At 38.2% G+C, this 18,721-nt stretch overlaps 3 protein-coding genes across 3 annotated transcripts in view; all 3 read left to right on the forward strand.

Moving 5' to 3' along the window:
* The first annotated feature begins 439 nt into the window (after positions 1-439).
* gcshb (glycine cleavage system protein H (aminomethyl carrier), b) lies at positions 440-3,839 on the forward strand. The gene is made up of 5 exons (XM_007554141.2): positions 440-677; positions 1,569-1,648; positions 2,413-2,476; positions 2,569-2,700; positions 2,843-3,839. The coding sequence occupies exons 1-5, from the start codon at positions 527-529 to the stop codon at positions 2,938-2,940; spliced, it is 525 nt and encodes a 174-aa protein (XP_007554203.1). The 5' UTR covers positions 440-526; the 3' UTR covers positions 2,941-3,839.
* A 2,799-nt stretch (positions 3,840-6,638) lies between these two features.
* rpl13 (ribosomal protein L13) lies at positions 6,639-9,857 on the forward strand. Its single transcript, XM_007554142.1, has 6 exons — positions 6,639-6,710; positions 7,162-7,279; positions 7,827-7,968; positions 8,934-9,107; positions 9,320-9,376; positions 9,654-9,857. Exons 2-6 carry the CDS (start codon positions 7,176-7,178, stop codon positions 9,810-9,812), a joined length of 636 nt encoding a protein of 211 aa, XP_007554204.1. The 5' UTR covers positions 6,639-6,710; positions 7,162-7,175; the 3' UTR covers positions 9,813-9,857.
* Positions 9,858-14,913: 5,056 nt separating this feature from the next.
* Positions 14,914-18,721, forward strand: part of cpne7 (copine VII) — a 41,205-nt gene continuing 37,397 nt past the window's right edge. The window contains exons 1-3 of the mRNA XM_007554143.2: positions 14,914-15,169; positions 16,104-16,158; positions 16,376-16,617. Of these exons, the coding sequence (XP_007554205.1) occupies positions 16,444-16,617 (174 nt within the window). The 5' untranslated portion in view covers positions 14,914-15,169; positions 16,104-16,158; positions 16,376-16,443. The remainder of the gene's footprint in view (positions 15,170-16,103; positions 16,159-16,375; positions 16,618-18,721) is intronic.

An 18,721-nucleotide genomic window follows, 5' to 3' on the forward strand; every position in this document is an offset into this window, starting at 1 on the left:
TTCTGCTGCAAGATGTAAAACTTGCTGTCTAAATTGATTGTGGTGGTGCAAAGAATCTAAATACTTTATAATATGGATGTGGCTGTCAGCAGACTTTGCTTGGAAAGGTTTCTTGGTCTTTAGTGAGTTTATGGAAGGACATTTTTCCAACATGGATGATGACACTACAAATACCAGAAATCTTATTTCATTATCTAGAACATAAATGTTTTTGCAGCATCAAATGTATGATTTTTTTTTTTTATTTATGAACTAAGTGAATAAATGAAATAATACTGTAACTGGAAGACATTTTTTTTATTAATATTAACTGATCTTTGGGTCAATTCACCCTTCAGAAGGGGGATGGTGCGCGCACCATCCCCCTTCTCTACTTCTCCACCATCATTGTCCACGCAGGAGCTCGCCACAGGGGGATGGTGCGCGCTCTCGTGGCTCAGTGTGTTTGTGCATCTGTGCGTGCGTGCGTGCGTGTGTGTGTGTGTTCTGAGTTACACGGTGCCTGCCTGTTGCAGAGTGAGTGAAGATGGCGATGAGAGCAGCGCTGCGGTGCCTCTCTGTAAACTTTTCTCCCAGGCTGCCGCAACTCTCGTCCGCAGCGCAAGTTTCTGCGACTCGGCTGCTGTGCCGGAGCGGCGCCCCGCGGACTCTGAGCACCACCTCCGACCAGTGCACAGGTAAAAAAAGAAAAAAAGGAAGAAATACAAACCAAACAGAAGAACCACGGAACAGGGGGATGAACTTCACTCCCCATGTGGACAGATTCCTCATTATAATCAGCTTCCAAAAATAAATAACTATGTAGATTATGAAATGGAGGAATAAAAGACAAGAAGGGCAGCTAGACATGTGCTGTTTAACTTGGATGTTATTTTGTTTTTATTTCTGTAAATTTGACCGCATGTTGCGTGCTTTGTCTTATTAACCACGAGCTCCTGATTGGGGTGTTAAAAAAGAAACCCGTGTGCACCAGTAAGCAGCCTGTTCAAGCAAATGTCACCCACTTTGCTGCAGTTGTGCAATATAAATATCGATAGAGTGATTATCCACCCAGCAGCTGCCGTGATGTACCCGTTTTAAGATCAGAAAAAGCGTTTGGGGCATTTAGTTATTTGTATGACTCTAGTTCTGCATCTTGCATCGTCACAAATCTGGTTCAAAACTGTATTTTTCTGACGCCAGCTCTGAACATTGCTCAGGCTTTAGCCTGCAGTTGTTCCCTCGGGGTGACAGCATGAGCCTGGAAGCACAATGCTCCAACTCAACACTGGGCATGACTGTGAACACAAGTTATTCTTGCTTTTTGTGAGCCCCTTTCCTGGAAGCATAACTGCATACACCTGCAGAAACGCATAGTAAGCGGATACTTTATTTTTCTGCACATGGTCTTGCATAACTGAGAGCCTGACGTCCGGCTGTGGTCCATAGTACACACATTTTTATTCTTTGTCAACACAGTTGGTGTTTTTTTTTTTTTTTCTAGCATGACTAACTTGCTTTGTGAATCACAGTTCATATAACCTTTTTGTTTTGTTTTTTTAATATGCAATTATTTTTTCTCCCTGTAGCCCTCAAGTTCACCGAGAAGCATGAGTGGGTGCTGGTGGAGAGTGGAATCGGCACTGTGGGAATCAGTAACTATGCTCAGGTCTGCTTTTTAATTAGTCATTCTTCTAATCTTTGATTTATAGCACTCTTTACTCTGACTTTTCCTGATGGCGGTCTAAAAGCTCTCCAGAGCTGCACTTTGCTCTCAGCATGTCCACTGTATCAGGGTAATTCATTGCTTTATGATTATTCTTTGATAACCGCCAAGCGGTTCAGACTGTAGCTGTCCAAGCGGTAAATAAGAGCAGAATTTTATTATCCTAAACCTGAATGAAGCAGTTGAGGCGTTATTGTTTTCCATGGTGAACATTTCCTGTTCTAATAAGCCACAGCTTCTGAGATAAAGCATAAGACGAGCATAAGATACACTCAATAAATATTATGCAAGGTTTTTAGAATTAAGAATTAAATGCAACTTTTAAAATTAGGCAGAAAAAAAATCATTTTAAGCTAGTTTACAGAAAAATAGAAATCCTTTTATGATGTTTATTGTTCAGAGACCTTGTAGTTATTGACTTAAAAACAGTCCAAAGACAGTTTATGCTGCCAAACAGACAACATCTGAAACTTGGGTGCAAACAGCTTGTTTCAACATGTTCTAACTCCAACTGCTTGGCGTTGCTTATACTCCAATTGTGCAGTTTGGGAGCAACACCCAAATGTGAGGTTATTTGTTGTCAGAACAAATCCTCTAAACAGGAGATGTTGTTGTAAATCACTTTGTTCATGTTAATACTTTAATAGTTCACATGCACTGTGTTGTTGTGATAAATATAATAATCATTACTATTTGATGATTTTTAGGAAGCTTTAGGTGACGTGGTTTACTGTGGACTGCCCGAGGTTGGCCAAAAACTTGAACAGCTGGGTGAGATCAGGGAATATACTACACCTGTAGTAAGTGTTGATAGCTGTGCAATAAATGTAATCTTTTTTGTGTTGTGTGTATTTCTGCTGCAGAGGAGTTTGGTGCCTTGGAAAGTGTAAAGGCTGCCAGTGAGCTATACTCACCACTGACAGGGGAAGTGACAGCAATCAACACGGAGCTGGCCGAAAATCCAGGGCTCGTGAATAAATCCTGCTACGCAGACGGTAAGTCTCAGTGTTGCTCATCATAGAATTTTGTTATTCCTATAAACCTGTTCCACTGCTTTTGTCACCAGTGCAGTTGAAAAGCTGCCAAAATAGAGCCATGTCCACGTTTTACTTTCAAGTTTTCCTTTTTATTTTTCAGGATGGCTAATCAAGATGACCATCGAAAAGCCTGAAGAACTCGATAAGCTCATGGACCAACCTGCTTACGATAAATTTATTAAGTCGCTGGAAGAATAAGTCAACAAATTTATTGTGATTATTTGTTATGTAGCTGCAGTCAAATATTAGCAGACTGGGTTACTAACATTGGCAGTGACCTACATCATCCTTTGCAGTATTTATTTATGTTATGAACACTTTCTAGTGTGCTGCAAAATTCTAAATACCCAGTAACATTTTTCATGTGGAAAGTGGGGATAATTCACCAGTGAATCTAAAGGGCTTTTATACTAAGGTTTGTCAGTATTATTGGATCTTTGCTCTGTTTTTAAATAGTGCATAGATGTATTAAAATGCTGGGAAATTCAGTTTCTAATTGGTTTATTAAAACACTGAGAAGTCTTTAAGTTTGATTTAATCTGCCTGAAATCTGATGCGTTGTGTGTTTCAAGAAGGCACAGTATATCTTTATGATGTGTCGCACACAGATATGCTCACATCCTGTCGCAGCTGTCCAGATGGTGACAGGTCATACCGTCTGCTTGTCCTAATTTTAGTTCCACACACTTTGACCTTTCCACTTGGTTGAAGATAGGCTGAGATTGCTGAAGCTAGTTGATCAATAATTAATCCAACTAGGATTTTAAACCCATTGACAAAAGCTGCAGTTAGTGCTTTAAGTTAATTATTTTAATGACTGTGTTCAAAAAACAGTTCAAACATTTCAAATTACAGATGTTATGCTAAAAACAACCTTTATACTTCCATAGTTTTAGTTTATTCATATTCTGTAAACTGGATTGCTCTGTATTTGTTAAAGCAAAGTGTCTATGTAAAAATCCTTTATAAATGCAGAACACACCCACCACAGTTATTGACATCACTGGTTGCTATGAAAAAAAAAATCTTTACATTTATACTTTACTTCTTTATGAACTAACCTAATACTGAAACTTTTTAATAAAGTGAAACCCTTATTGTTGAGTAGTTTTATTCAGTAGGAGAAAAGTATTGTCTTAAGAGGTAGTTGATTTTTAACAAAAAGACTTGTCACAATTATTGGGACCCCTGACAATTTATGCTATAAAACACTGATCAGGTATTTTCAACGCAAACTGTTTAACTGATCAGAGCGTACACTAAGAGAAAGATGGTTATATCTCTTGTAGAAAACTGTACAGACAAGAAAACATTCAAGAAAGGCAGATGTTTACTGAATCTTTTAAAACAGGAAACTGCAACATAATATATCTTCTAAGCTTCGCCATATCTACAGCCAGAGCAAAAATAAAGAATTAGAAAAAAACAACCTACAACCAGGAGAAGGTTGAATAAACACCGGTAGACGAATAGTGAGAGGAAAGAAAATGTGCCAACATCAGTAAGAGCACCGCCGCAAGGCGTAACATGTCGGAGTCTCAAAGTCGCCTCCATGCTAGCTAGTGTTTAGCGAGACAGGCCTGGAAAATAGCCTTCCCTGCCCAACACCTCAAATGTAAACATGTGAAGTTTGCTAAATGATGCTGAGAATTTAACTGTAACTAAATGCTTTGGTCTAATGAGATGAAGACTAACATCCTCAATCTCAGTACAAACACTTTGAGCATGAAAAAGCATGCCACGGCTGCTATTAGGATCTATAATGCCGTGTGAGCCTGTTTATCCTTAAAGGGAGTTGGGAATCTTGTGAGAGTTCACAGGATTATAAGGTCCTTAAAGTCAGAATATTTAACATTCAGTTTGGTGGGCCCTACCATAAGGCTGAAAATGGCTTCACGACGAGTCTTTTGGCAGATGGAATGATCCGAATAAACTGAAATGATTCATGGCAAAACCAGTCTTCTTCCATTGTGAATTCATTCTTAGGAGTTAAATCCTACAATAAAAATTGTGGGTTTGGTGTAAAAGAAAGGACCCCAAAGGGTGCTGAAGAGAACTCCTGGGTAACTCAGGTAAATGTAGAGGAAGACTAACTCATACAATAATAAGAAACAAGTGCCAGTTACTGTGGTACACATTATTTAATGTAAAGAAAGTTAATATAATAAAAATTCCTAATCTTGGATTTTTTAAAGGCTGTAAATCCCTCAATAGTTTATTTGAAGATTTGCAGCACATTTTTATCAAGGTGCTAACAAGTCTGATAGATACATTACCTTTCCACAACCGCCATGCTTTACAATGATATAAAGTATTTTTTTATATCACCGTCCTGAAATAATAGGCTACATCATTTTTAGCCAAAAGTGATTTTGACAATACAATACTACTACTACTACTACTACTACTACTACTAATAATAATAATAATAATAATAATAATAATAATAATAATAATAATAATAAAATCACCTCCTTTTGATTGCCAACAGATGATTGATGAAAACAAAAAAAATATTTTGGTAAAAAATTTGTTAGGCCATTATTTTTAGAAAGGTGACGATATGCAACATCTGGCAAAAGGAAAATAAAAGATTTAAAGGACATATTGTCACTCCCAGAGTGTATAAACTTTTTCTGAGAAATTTCAGGGTTAAATAACCAGAAGATGGGGTTCTGAAATTGTCTTATTGTGACACCTGCTGCTAGTCAAAGTTAGTTTTCAGTGAAACAAAAAAGTTTATTTTTTTGTTGTTTCTCCTGCACTGTGAGGATTTTTCTTTCCAGAGGATTCCAGTATTGAAACATTTGTTCCATTCTAATAAAGAGAATATTGGTTTGCGTAGCCACAGTGGGGCCTGTACAGCAATGAAATAGACTTAAAGCTACATGATCAGAGTTCCATGCATAGTTAGGCCAACATTCTAAGCTTTCGCAAGATAATGGGCAATGTAATGCAAAAATCTGTTAAATTGATTTTCTAAGCTTGAAGTCTGAAAAGGTTGCTTTTTTTTATTACTGGTCAATATACCGTAGAACAGATATTTTCTTTTCATATTGAAAGTCAAGTTTTGTCAGATGATACCTGGCTGTTATTATAGGGATCTTGATAAAGCCAGGGCCACCATCTTAGAGAATTGTACTGACAGGTTGTTTGCTAACCAAAAGTCAGTTTAGGGTTGGAATATTGTTTCTGTTTTCAAAAGAAATTTGAATACAGAAATTTACTTGAGTCTATGCAGACGTAGTTCTACTTCTAGTATAAAAAATAAAACTTCACTTCATACTGTAAGAAATGATTTCTCCAAAGTTTCATATAGATGTTTACAAAAAAATAAGAAAATAAATATTTGAATATAGAGACAGATCACCAATTTGGTTTGTCAAAAGCATCACAGAAACTATACAATATTTCAAAAATATATAACAACAGCTCATTAACTGGCTCATTAGAAATATTTGTATACTTTCACATTATTTGCAGTTATTTAGTACATAAGGTAAAATGTTTTGAAACAGTTTATTGGAGATAGGCTAAAACATTATCCCCACACAGGACTGGTCATGATTACATAATTTTCCCATGGTCTTTTTGAAGAATAATGCTTTCTTAACTATAAAATCGATAGGAAGGAACTCTAAATTACAGAGTCCCTTAGAGCTCAGTACAGGTAAGAAAGGAAGAAAAAAAACAAAAAACTTCTGTTTTTCGATTTATCTTGTTTCATAATTGAAATCATCTGCTGACATAAATAGGAATACTGTCCTTTATGTTAGGATATGAAAAACGTTAATATTTTACACCTTACATTGTTAGTAAAGTTGTTTAATTGTACATGGGGTGAACTCTCTTGAATGCATTTACTCTTTGATAAATCATCTGCTCTGCCATTGGCTGGTCTTTTCATATCCCACAATGCGCCGCCTTTCAACTTCCTTTTTCCTTTCGGCCATTTTCCTCCCTTATAGGTATGAGAAATTATCCTGTCCATATTTTCTAACAATCTGCCATAATCCTCCATATTCAAAGGGAATCGGTAATACTCTGTTACAGAATAAAATAGTACGGATTTTCACCTTTATAATAATATAATTATTATCATAATTTTTCCCGCTGAATTGCTGAAAACAACATGTTTAGCGAAGCTACTGGGTCAAACGGTAGCTGTTAGCATTGCCCTTATAATTCAGCCTTTAATTCGTACGTGTCAGACTGTAACCCACGGAATAATCTTTATATAGACCTAATGCGTTAAAAAGTGATTAGGACAAGTTACTGTATGGTCACGGAGAATTGTAGAGGAATGGAGCACAGCTTCAGTAGTTCAGTTTACGTGCTAGCCTGTAGCACTTAGCCTCGTATATCGGCGTGCCGGTGTTAACTGTGTGCTCATCTCTTGTTTTCCACGTTGTGTTGAAGGGAACTAGCCAACCATGGCCCCCAGCCGGAATGGAATGATCTTGAACCCCCATTTCCACAAAGACTGGCAGAAAAGAGTGCGTACCTGGTTCAACCAACCTGCCAGGAAGGTCCGCAGGTGAGAGCAGCGATACGAACACATGCTAATGCAGCATCCACTGATTTATGGACGTGTAGCAAAAACACAATCACTACGGTTCAGTAGAATGTTACCTAAAATACAATGCTCATGTAAATTTAACTTCTTTGAGATGGGATTCTTGCTTGTTTGCAACATGTTTTGTTGAGATAACTGCAGGTATTCCCTGACATTTGCCAAAAGGAGGATATTTTATCAGCTTGTTCAGTAGTAAAAATCAAAACGTATGCTTTGAAATGGAAACATCCATGGTTCTATTTTTCCTCAGAATACTAAGACAGATTAAGGTCTGTCTTATTCGCATAATGGAGAGGTGGAAAGACTAGAAATCAATTTTATTCCCAGGAACATGAATATCTTAGAACGTATCTGACGGTAATAAACTGTTAAATATTGTGAACATTAGTTTTAGCAATTAAAGCTTGTACAACAGCAATATTTTATGATTGCGTCGTGGGTTGGAGCTTTTATCCTACTCTTGGATCGCTTTATTTGCTGAAGATAAGAAAAATGTTTTTCTCCCCAGGCGAAAGGCTCGCCAGGCCAAAGCCCGCCGCATTGCTCCTCGTCCTGTTGCTGGACCACTGAGACCACAGGTTAGATGCCCAACTATTAGGTACCACACCAAGGTTCGTGCCGGACGTGGGTTCACCCTGGAGGAGCTGAAGGTAATACATTAAATGTACTCATGGTTGCCATCTTAATGCTGTTGATGTACTGTTCAAGAGTACTCAGTCACTGATTTCTTTTCATTTTGCATGCCTAGTCAAACTTCATTGCAGTTTTTGCATACTCTTTTTGTAACTTGTCCAGATATTTTTATTTTATTTTTAGAAATCCACTAAGTATTAATGGTCTTTGGTTGTTCTCTTTGGAGCTGGGACTCACTGCTTTCTGAACAGTGAGTTTTTCGTGACTGAGTCAAAATGTAGCTTGCATCTCAAGTAAACCTTTGAGAAAACAAATCTTTGACTGTTTGAAGAACAAAGATGTTTTAAACAAAACAGCAATACACCGCACTTCAGTCGCTTGTTTCATTAAATTGTTTAGAAACGTGAAAATGAAAAAAAAAATGTTCCAGCACTTCATACCCTTTCTAATAATAGATGTTAAGTGTTTTATGTAATGGAACAATCCATTTATCGCAGATATGAACAACCCAAATCGTCAGTAGTTATGTTATGGTATGAAATGTGTTCACATGCTGAGGCAGGATGTCCTGAAACATAGGTTTGTCTCATCTTCATATCCAAACTACTATTGTTCCCATAGATGGTGAAAGAACAGACCCAACCTCTCACTGTGAATCATTATTAATTGATGCTGGAATAAGAAAAGTGCAGCTGAGGCATGATGCTGTTGACAATTTGTCATTTTTTTTCTCCCATAATTCTTTAACCACGATTAAAAGAGCACTGTTTGCTATTTGCTTCTCTTTTTTTTTTTACTTGAGGCAAAATAAAGGATGTTTATGACTGTCATTTGTGGTCAAATGCATCAAGATTATTTGTTCCTGCAGTCAGATATGATGGCTGCTAAAATGAAACAGCTTTATCTGAACACTATTAGGATGACTTGCTTTAGATGTTCAAATTGTAAATGTGCTGTGTTTTTTTTTTTTTTTTCCTTTCAGGCTGCTGGAATCCACAAAAAGACAGCCCGCACCATCGGCATCGCTGTTGACCCCCGGCGCCGCAACAGATCCACAGAATCTCTCCAGGCCAACGTGCAGCGCCTGAAGGAGTACCGCTCCAAACTCATCCTGTTCCCCAGAAAGGCATCTGCACCTAAGAAGGGAGACAGCTCTGTAAGTGTCTGTTCCTGCTGAGTAAGCAAACCTGAAAAATAAAGACGGTGAAAGTTAACGCACAGTGTTGTTCAGTTTCCCCCCATAACTGGATTCCTATCTACTGAATAGGAAACCTTGTAATTTGATTTCTTAAAAATTGCTTACATCGGTGCGGTTTTGATCAATTGAGGTTGAATGTTTGATGTATTGATTTTTTTTATTTTTTCCAGGAGGAGGAACTGAAGATGGCCACTCAGCTCTCTGGCCCAGTTATGCCCATCAAAACTGTAAGTCACAATTCCTGCAATAGATGCTCCTGAGTTAAACCAGTTGAAATTTTACGTGACCTGTGGTGCTCCGTAATAACTGGCTGGTGATCTTATTCCAACTTTTCCATGGCAGCAGTCAATTGATGACAAATCTCCGGAATCTCTGTACTACTTTGATGAAACATTTGAACCCTTTTTCTGATGACTGCTCCGTTTTTATTTTTGTAAAGCATTCTGGGATTGCAGTCTTGTACGTTGTGTGAAATATCTCACGTCCTCGCTTGTATTTCTTCAGGTCTACAAGAAGGAGAAGGCCCACGTTATCTCTGAGGATGAGAAGAACTTCAAGGCCTTTGCCAGCCTGCGTATGGCCAGAGCCAACGCTCGTCTCTTCGGCATTCGCGCCAAGAGGGCCAAAGAGGCAGCTGAGCAGGACGTGGAGAAGAAAAAGTGAAAATAGTCACTATGGAACTTTGCAAAATAAAGTCTTTAAAAAGAGCAATGTGAGATTGAGATTTTTTTTAAGTGAGCTCTACTATGATTACTACAGAGAGGTCTGTAGTAATCATCAGGTTAGTTGTAGAAAACTTTTGATACAATTTAACAGATCTGAAAGGAATTAGAATTGCTTCTGTGGAGCAAATGTATATCCACGAGAAGGTTTTATTGAAAATATCTCAGACACTTGGGAAGTTTCCTATTTATAAGTTTTCATTTGAATTATGTAAGCATGGTGATTGAAATGTTAGTACTTAAACATTTGAGTATCCAGACTACTGAGGAGTGAAAACGATGAAATCTAAAGGGTCAGTCTGTAGTGAAGTGGCAGAAATTTGATTCAGTGTAGTTTGCTGTGTCCAACAGTAGGGGGCACAATAACACCTTCAAATTTGTCTCAAATGTAAGTGTAATCTTAAATTGAACTGTAATTCTGTAAAGATGCTTATTTTGCCAAGTTTAAAGCAATTTTCATGTATTTTCTTCATTTAATGATCCGATGCATTCCCAGAACACAGTATGTGGAGGCTGAGTGGACTCATTTTTATTTGAACTGGTGAAAGAGAAAAAAAATGTTAATTTAAATGCCAAAGAACCTCTGCCAAACTCAGCATACTGTAATTGTTAAAGATTTGTGTAATTTACCATATGCTAATAGATAATGTAGAGATTAAATCAGGGTTGAGCAGCGGAAAGAAAATATCTCAGTGCGACTTTGTTGCTACGCTGGGAGGCAAAACAAAATTTTAATTAGGCACAAACGAATGTGCTAGCAAATATTGCCAAACTATTAACATCTACTGCTACTACAGGGGTCGTGTGTATTTCTAAACGTGTGAAGTAATTTTGTTTTTAATATGTTTAGACAAATTATAAAGTGACTGAGGTGCAAATACACTCTGTATAGGAGAGAGGTTGCCTGAATTTAGACCTGCCTAGACAAATGTGGTCTTTTTCTCCAAATCATGTTCAGAGGATTTTATGTGTTTGCTTATTGTAAAGTCTGAACACTCAAATTGACGTATGAAGATCTTTTACTCAGAAGAATGGTTTAACAAATGTTTCTATATTTCCTCAATGTGGTGTTTACTACAATGTTATAAATGGATAAAGATTTGCCCATTTCACTAATTTCATTGGTAGCAGCTTTGAAATCAGCTGAAAGACTGACACCCGTGTTCGTTTTCAGCTCAACTTCCTGAAAAGTGTTGCTCCAATGACTGAACTTAAAAAAAATATTAGCATAATATTTATTGGATTGTTTGTTTTGAATGCTTTACATACAGAGCTGCTTCTTTCCCCCTAAATGTCTCCATGTTTTTAAGGTCCGTTTATGGGTCGAGCAACAGAGCCGAGTGGATGACCATGATAACCACATCATGTCCTTTTTGCAAACTCCTAACGGCTTCTGCTGGAGGCAGTGCAATGGTGTTAGCTGTCATCTCGCTCATTGGAAAGAGGATGATTTTTATTATTGAAGGCAATGTCAATGTAGAGAGACTGTCTCAGATGAGATTCTCTAATCTGAGACAGTCCTATATTTTCAGTGTTTGAAACTGAAGTCTGTTGTTCAAGATGCAAACGTTTTGTCCCAGAGAATGGGGTTCATCGGACACTGCCTCCAGAATTTACCAGTGGAGAGGTCAGGACTAACTTCAGTCAAAGCCTTTAGACACTAGTGGGATTAAATTGAGTGTGGTGTTGGTTGCAGTGTGACAAACCAATGATGCCTGAGGACTGGAATGCAATCCGACAGCAGCGTGTTACCAGTCTGGTGACCAGTATAAGGAGGAGGAGGAGCCACACGATCCTGATTGTATGTGGTTCTCCTATACTGTTTGTAAAAGAAATAATAAATTGCCAATATTTCCTGTTTCTTCACATTTTATTAAACAAATCAAGAAACTAGCATGTTTCCATTAGAGTAAACTTGGCAATACCATAGATGTGTTAAAGTATTTTATGGGCATAACACACACCAAATAAATAAACAGGCTTTTCAACAGTACAAGATTTATTTATGGGAAACATTTTACAGCAAAGAAATAATTGACCAAACACTGAGTCTTGGTACACACGCCAGTCAGATTCAGTTGATCATTGTCAGCTTGCCATAGGTTATTTTTCACATGCATGTCCATCATTCGTTGTTGATCCAACTTTATTAGTGAGAGAAACTTTAGACACAATAGTCCTTGGTAGCAAAATCCTTCCGGCGTCCAAAAATACCTCCACTCAGGGGAGCTGCAGGTAGAGGACTGTCGATAATGGCACACAGGCAGAGAGAAAACTTGACGCCTGTGCCTTAGGCCATAGTCTCAAGTCCTCCTGTTAGGGTTTATTTCGCATGCGGGTTTGGTCAGCAGCACCAAGCTGCGCTGTCGATGCGACTGGGGAAGAGGCGGCATGAATAGATAATCCATGTGTAAACGCCAGGGAACGTTCTGTGAGGTGCTGGACTGACAGCAGCAGCAGCAGATGGTTGTTGTTTGGAGCTGTGGCGTAACAGGGCTCAGGTGTGCGCCCGAGAGCAGACGCTTCTTACCAAGTCTGAGAGCCCACGGAAAAAGAAGAGGCAATGAGGGTGAAAACTGCCCAAGAGAACTGAGACTAGATGATGTTTAAGCAACAGACAGTTTAAATCCAGACATAGTTTTTTTTTTTTTTTTTAAGAAATCTTAGGTATGATATCAAGCTGTGAGGGAATTCTGACAGAGAATTTTGTTTTCACACAATGATCAACTCAACATATCAGATAAATATTAAGCAGAAAACTAAGATTTTTCTCTTTCATGTTGCTGGAAAGACTCAAATAACCTTGATGTCTTCTCTGAGTGCCTCTTAAAGCTTCTGCCACAATTTTAAAAAAAAAGTGTTTGCTTGAAGGACATGTTGAGGTTTTAGCATTTAAAATCAAACAACCACACAAATGACTTTGAATGTGTAAATATTTTCATTAAGAAATGCAAATGATTAAATTTTAATTTAATTTATTAGAGCTCGTTGGTCCTGCTGCTTCTCAAACTCAGTGGATTCTGTTTTTGTCAGTTCACCGATGTTATGCAATATCTGGAAACGCATTCATCAATGTAATACGTTTTGTGGGTGGACTAAGAAAAGGTTGAAGCGCAAACATTGTGTATGAACAGTACATTATGTAACATACGGTAGAGGTGAATTGGAAAAATAAAATCTACAGTATAAATCAGATTCTCAAGGACTTTATGTCGTCATGGTAAAAAAGAAAGTACACTCTTTCAGTCATTGGGGTGTTTAATGCGCTAAGCAACACAAATGATCTTTTCCGTTTTCTGCAGTTATCTATGTCTAACGTCAAGCATTTAAAATCACGCAGCCAATTCCTCATTGTTGTTATTTATCAAATTAAAGCCAAAACTAAATAAATAAATAAAAAATCGTGCCGACTTTTATCTGGACAACTTCAATTGGTTGTTTTCTGTATGACTTTATCACTCTCACATCACTGTGGAGAAATTCAACATCGCTTCAGTTCAATGAGTTTATGCACTTTCAGTTGTACCAGACTCTATTAAGGTTTGATTTGCAACACTTTACTCAGATTTCAGAATGGTTTTTAACTGGACTTTATTCTTTTGTTTTCCTAGCAATTCTGTTGTAGAGTCTGGAGATTGTTGACCTGTTGATGACCCAGCCTCAGCTGCTAGAAAGATGGCTTCACATTTAAGTGAATTATGTATTTATTCGGTGTACAAAGTAGATAATGGTCAGACGTATGGAGTCTGTGGGAGCAAAGTGTCCCTGAATCATCATCCTTTCACCACCATGGTTGGGACTTCAAATGAGTTGTTTTGTATTGATATGCAGTATTTGGCTTTCACTAAACTGTGTATTACGGTACAATATCTCTACCTAAGTAGGTAGAGATACTTAGGTAGATATCTCTACCTAAGTAGAGATATTGTAAAATATACAACAATGCATATTGTGTATGTCCTTTGAATGATCTGTTCAAAGGACATTGTTCCAGATGTCTTCCTTTTCTTTCAGATATAGAATTGCAAACAGAGGTTTTTTTTGTTTGTTTTTGTTTTTTTTTTATAGAGAGAAGACATCTTGCTTGTGGCAACACATTCACACAAGATGTACAGTACTTGTTCCAAAGGTACTACGACAAAGATGAATCATATTGTGCAATCTTATATCAGAGAGATTTTGCAGGGATCTTCACTCGTATTAAAATTGGCATCTGCCATTCACATGCATGTCTCTCAAACTGCAGAATGATGGACTTCAAATTATTTGAAGGGTGTGTCCTGCCTCTAGCTCAATGACACGCGGTCCCCCTGTGACCCGGGAAGGCAAGTAGAAACAGCCAATGGATGGATACCTTCATGAGACTGACTGCCTGCAAGATTCTTTTCCTGGACTCAAGAGTCTGGGGACGAACTAATAGATTTCTGCGTGTGTTCTCCCTCATTGGACGATCACAGCAGACACGTTTTGGATTCAATGATGACATGTTGAACTCCAGCTCAACTTTCTGACACATCAGTTTCCTTTAATTGTCAAGACTGACAATGTTGTACACTTAGAAGCATATGTGTGCGATTATGGAGCCAAATCTACACAATTTATATTGAAATTCATGCCATCATTTCACAGATGCAGCTGTCTGTATGTGCGCTGGCTTTCCTGTTTGTGGCTTTTAGCAGAACCTGTTGGTAGGCAGGTGGGCAACTGCAGCAAATTGAGTCATTTTATATATGTATAACATGCTGATGTTGGAGAAATATCTGGCAGGCATATTAGTCTGAATCTATAATTAAAGTCCCATTTGCAACAGAGATTAACTTGTGGGGAGAGAAGGAGCGGGGATAATATTTTATGGATTTCTTCATGGGTCACAGCTTTAATGCGTTCAAACGCTTTGCACAGATCTTCCTCTGGTTTAGAGCTTTGTGTGAGCTATCAGATGTCATTCTGTGTTGCACTTCCACAGACTTGTCTCCCCCTGCCCCCTTTCCGCTCCTCCTCCGCCTCCTCCTCCTTTTATGGACTCGGGTTTTGAACTGAAATAATCGCGTCCCAGCTAAAAGCCAACCCGTAAACATCACAGCGGCTGCTGGACTCTCTCCATTTCCTTCCTCTCTCTTCCTCTCTGAGCCGAGCCCACTCCCTCCTCCACGCTTGAGCCAATGAGTTTCGGAGGAGAGAGCAGAAGAAGAAGAAGAAAAAAAAACGGAAACCAATCTGGTTTTTTTTCTTCTTTTTTTTGTAAGAGCGGATTAAACAAGTGTTATTTTTCTTTCGGGAGTAAAAGAACAACAGCAGGTAGGGAGGGAAAATGTCCCGCTGAGTTTGTTGTTATTGACGTGTTTTCCCGTTAAACTGGAGGTTGTTCTAAAATGAATGATCACTCAATCAGTGATGATTTTTATTAGTAGAAATAGGCTGACTGTGTTTGAAGGAGAAAATGTGGGATCAATCGTTTTGCGTTAACCTTGACTGGACCTGTTTTCACAAGAATGTAGATTTTTAGAGTTAATCGATCGGCGATGAATTATTAACTAAGCGCTCAAGAGCTTTTGTTCACTGGACTTACATTTCTTTGTTCGTTAACATAGTCAAAGTTTCGCTCTATGAAACAGAGGAGGTGGCATTTTAAATCTCATGATACCTGCTGCCTTGTGGAGTTTAAAGTTTGGGCCGAGTGTTGTTGGAAAAGCTCGAGTGTTTCGAACATCGCCGCTGCCACTGTCCGTGGTGCTGAAAGGCAAACCTGCAGCTCGTTTGTGTCACTTTGTGGAGGATAAATTTCAGCCCGTTCTCACATATTCAATCCCTTTGCTTACGGAAACATAAACTAGGCAGCTGCTACTGACATTTGTTTAAAAAAAAACAAAAAAACAAAAAAACCAAAAAAACTCGGGGGGTGGTTTATATTTTTGTTTGGGAAATAAAAAAAACAAAACAAAACAAAGCAGATAATCTGCATTTCTAATCTGCTTTTATCTATCTGTTATAGAGAACGGAAAACCACTGACCCTATTTATAGATGTATGTTGGAGTTTGCTTTCTCATTCTGTAACATTTGCAGCGCACCAATTTGTACGATGTCTTATTTCGTTCATGCATCTCAATAGAAAGGACTGTGATTCAGATTGACTCTTCCCTTTTTAATGCTGATATTAAATGCAGTCATGTTGACTTTTCTCTTTCTTTCTTTCTTTTTCTTTTTTTTTTTTAAATAACTTAATCTTTGCAGGAATCTGACCCAGATGTCTAATATCCAACCCTGCCAACTTCACATCACAAGAGAGGTGAGATGAGATTCCTCACAAGACAATAACTCTGGCAGACAGTCATAACAACTCTGCTTTGGTTTACTCCCCTGGGACTCTGCAAGAATCCCTGTTTTTTTTTGTTTTTTTTGTGACATCTGCACCGAGCCAAAAGGGTCCTGTCTCCTGTGAGTGTGCCAAGTCTGTGCTGAGCTCCTGCAGCCAATCGCTTGATCTTCTCTTCTCCCTCCTGGAGTTATTACCAACAGTTTCACATCACACTGCTTTGCTGCTTGCTGGCAACTCCTCTCGTCTTGAGCCGCGATGAATGAAGTTCAGGAGGCGACCTCCCCTGCGACCAGCCTGAGCGGTCCGGCTACCTGTGTCTCCAAAGTTGAGCTGCGTGTGTCTTGCAAAGCTCTGCTGGACCGAGACACGCTGAATAAGTCAGACCCCTGTGTCGTGCTCATGGTGCAGAACAATGGGCAGTGGATTGAGGTGAGGCTCTCTTCTTGTTTTCTCCTGTTCTCTCATTCTGGCAATTATGCCGCTAAGACTTCTGGATCAGAGTATCGGTGGCATCTTCTTGTCGTTCCAGATCAAAGGACAGACGTTTTAAAAAAGTGTTGACTGTCTTTTAAATTATACGTAAAAGAATGATTCCCAGACTTATCAAGAAACAGAGATAAGCATAGTGGGTCAATCTGAAAACAATATTTTTCCATTGGAAAAACAGAAGGGCATCTGCTCTGACCAGCATCCTTCTAATTTAAAAACAAGGGACTTTTGAATTTCACAATGACATCAAGTTGAAACCAGATATTTACATTTTTACACGTTTGCACTGTTTAAAAAGTCACACATAATTTGATTCTCAATATCTGACATTTGATGTTTCGTTTCATGTTTCAGGTCATTTAGGACTTCTGAAATATTAATTGTATTTAATAAGTGCCAGATTAATTAATAAGATATTATTCTAGATTTTTTTTTCCCCTCCAGGTTCATAAGTTTGCATATATTTCATTATTTGCTAAAATTACCTTTTAAACTGTGCTGCTTGCTGGCAGCTCCTCTCGTCTTGAGCCACGACTTGGGTGAAATATTTTTGTTATTCCTTTAATGGGCTTTTCATAATAGTTTGCTGGAATTTTTATCTCATTCCCCCAGACAAACCTAGTGCAACTAAATCTGATGTGTATACTGTCTTGCTTGCGCACACCTTTTCATTCCTGCCCACAAATCTTCAACAGGTCTTGCGTCATGGCTTAGGGACAGCTACTCTAAAACATTAATTTTGTTGCCCTTAATGCACTTTTGTAAGTAATACTGTGGTAATACTTTGGCACATTGTCCATGTGGAAAACCGATTTGTGTGCAACTTTCTGGCTAATGTGTGAGATGTTGCAAAGTGCAACAGTCCATCCTGCAACAAAGCATCTTCACAACATGATGCTGCTACTCCCAGACAGTTTGGATGGTGTTGTCAGGCTTCCCCGTTTTTCCTCCAACAGGCATTAGTGTCAAACAGTTACTTTAGACTTTAAGGTCTTTGTCCTTGAGCATATTTGGAACTGTAATCTTGCATTTAAGTTGCTTATGAAGTAATGGCTTCTTACTCTCTGGGTGACCTTCCAACCCATGTTGGTACAGAACGTGTTCCACTGTGGATAACACACATTTTGTAGTAAAATCCACTGGGAACCTGTCTCTTTCTTAAATTATATGAGGAATGGACATTTTCATGTGGTTTATACTTGCTTATAATTGTTTGAGGTGAACATTGCCACTTCAGGTGTCTGCAGACTGCATCCAAAGATAAAGCAAATTTGTGGAAGTCCACAATTCTCCTTCTGATATCTTGAGTAATTTCTTTTGTTTCACATGATGTCACACTAGAAAGCAATCTGTTTGAGGTGTTGCCTTACATTGCGTTCACAGTTGTGCCTTCATTTAACTGAATTCTGGGACTGAAAAATATTTCAGTCACCTGGGCTTTCCGTAGTTGCTTAAATGCCTGGTAATAAACTTGTAATTAAACTTTTTATTTCAAAGAAAGTAATTGTAATTATCCTAAAAATGACTGTTTTGGGCATTTAACAAACAGAAAAAACTGGTTAACTGTATTTGACTTGAATACAATTTCCAGTTGTATAAAATAACGTTATTTTGTACATCTGGTTTAAGTTATATATCATGAGATATCATGTCTGCAGATAAAACACATTCAGTCATTTCAAAATCAAATAAGATGTAAAAATTCTCTCAGAGAATGTAATCTTTTTGTAATCCAGTGAATTTCCAGCTGTCCCTCTGTTATTGTGACAAACATAATTGCATACAGCTGGCAAATGAGGTCTCCATGTTAAGTAACACTGTCTGCACCAGCAATTTCACTGTTTAAAAAACACATGATGTTGTGAGCTCTTTTAGTGTCACTGCATATTTAACATTTGATGGTCTTTATTTGAACCTAAGCTGATGTGAAATTTGAGAAGCAGGTTTTTTATTTACCTATTAATTAGGCAATTTATGTTCGTGAGAGGAGGCCAAAACCCAGGGCTCTGCTAAGTGAATGATGTGTTAAAGTGTTGCAGAGAAT

The sequence above is a fragment of the Poecilia formosa genome, unplaced genomic scaffold (assembly GCF_000485575.1).
Source record: "Poecilia formosa unplaced genomic scaffold, Poecilia_formosa-5.1.2 Scaffold61, whole genome shotgun sequence".
NCBI classification, from domain to species: domain Eukaryota; kingdom Metazoa; phylum Chordata; class Actinopteri; order Cyprinodontiformes; family Poeciliidae; genus Poecilia; species Poecilia formosa.

What these genes read in the sequence shown, in the direction of transcription:
- gcshb (XM_007554141.2), top strand. Translation starts at nt 527, where the DNA reads ATGGCGATGAGAGCAGCGCTGCGGTGCCTCTCTGTAAACTTTTCTCCC. An exon ending in CCAAAAACTTGAACAGCTGG is followed by an intron (nt 2,477 to 2,568) that starts GTGAGATCAGGG and finishes TTTCTGCTGCAG; the next exon opens with AGGAGTTTGGTGCCTTGGAA. An exon ending in TAAATCCTGCTACGCAGACG is followed by an intron (nt 2,701 to 2,842) that starts GTAAGTCTCAGT and finishes TTTATTTTTCAG; the next exon opens with GATGGCTAATCAAGATGACC.
- rpl13 (XM_007554142.1), top strand. Translation starts at nt 7,176, where the DNA reads ATGGCCCCCAGCCGGAATGGAATGATCTTGAACCCCCATTTCCACAAA. An exon ending in CCTGCCAGGAAGGTCCGCAG is followed by an intron (nt 7,280 to 7,826) that starts GTGAGAGCAGCG and finishes TTTTCTCCCCAG; the next exon opens with GCGAAAGGCTCGCCAGGCCA. An exon ending in CTAAGAAGGGAGACAGCTCT is followed by an intron (nt 9,108 to 9,319) that starts GTAAGTGTCTGT and finishes TATTTTTTCCAG; the next exon opens with GAGGAGGAACTGAAGATGGC.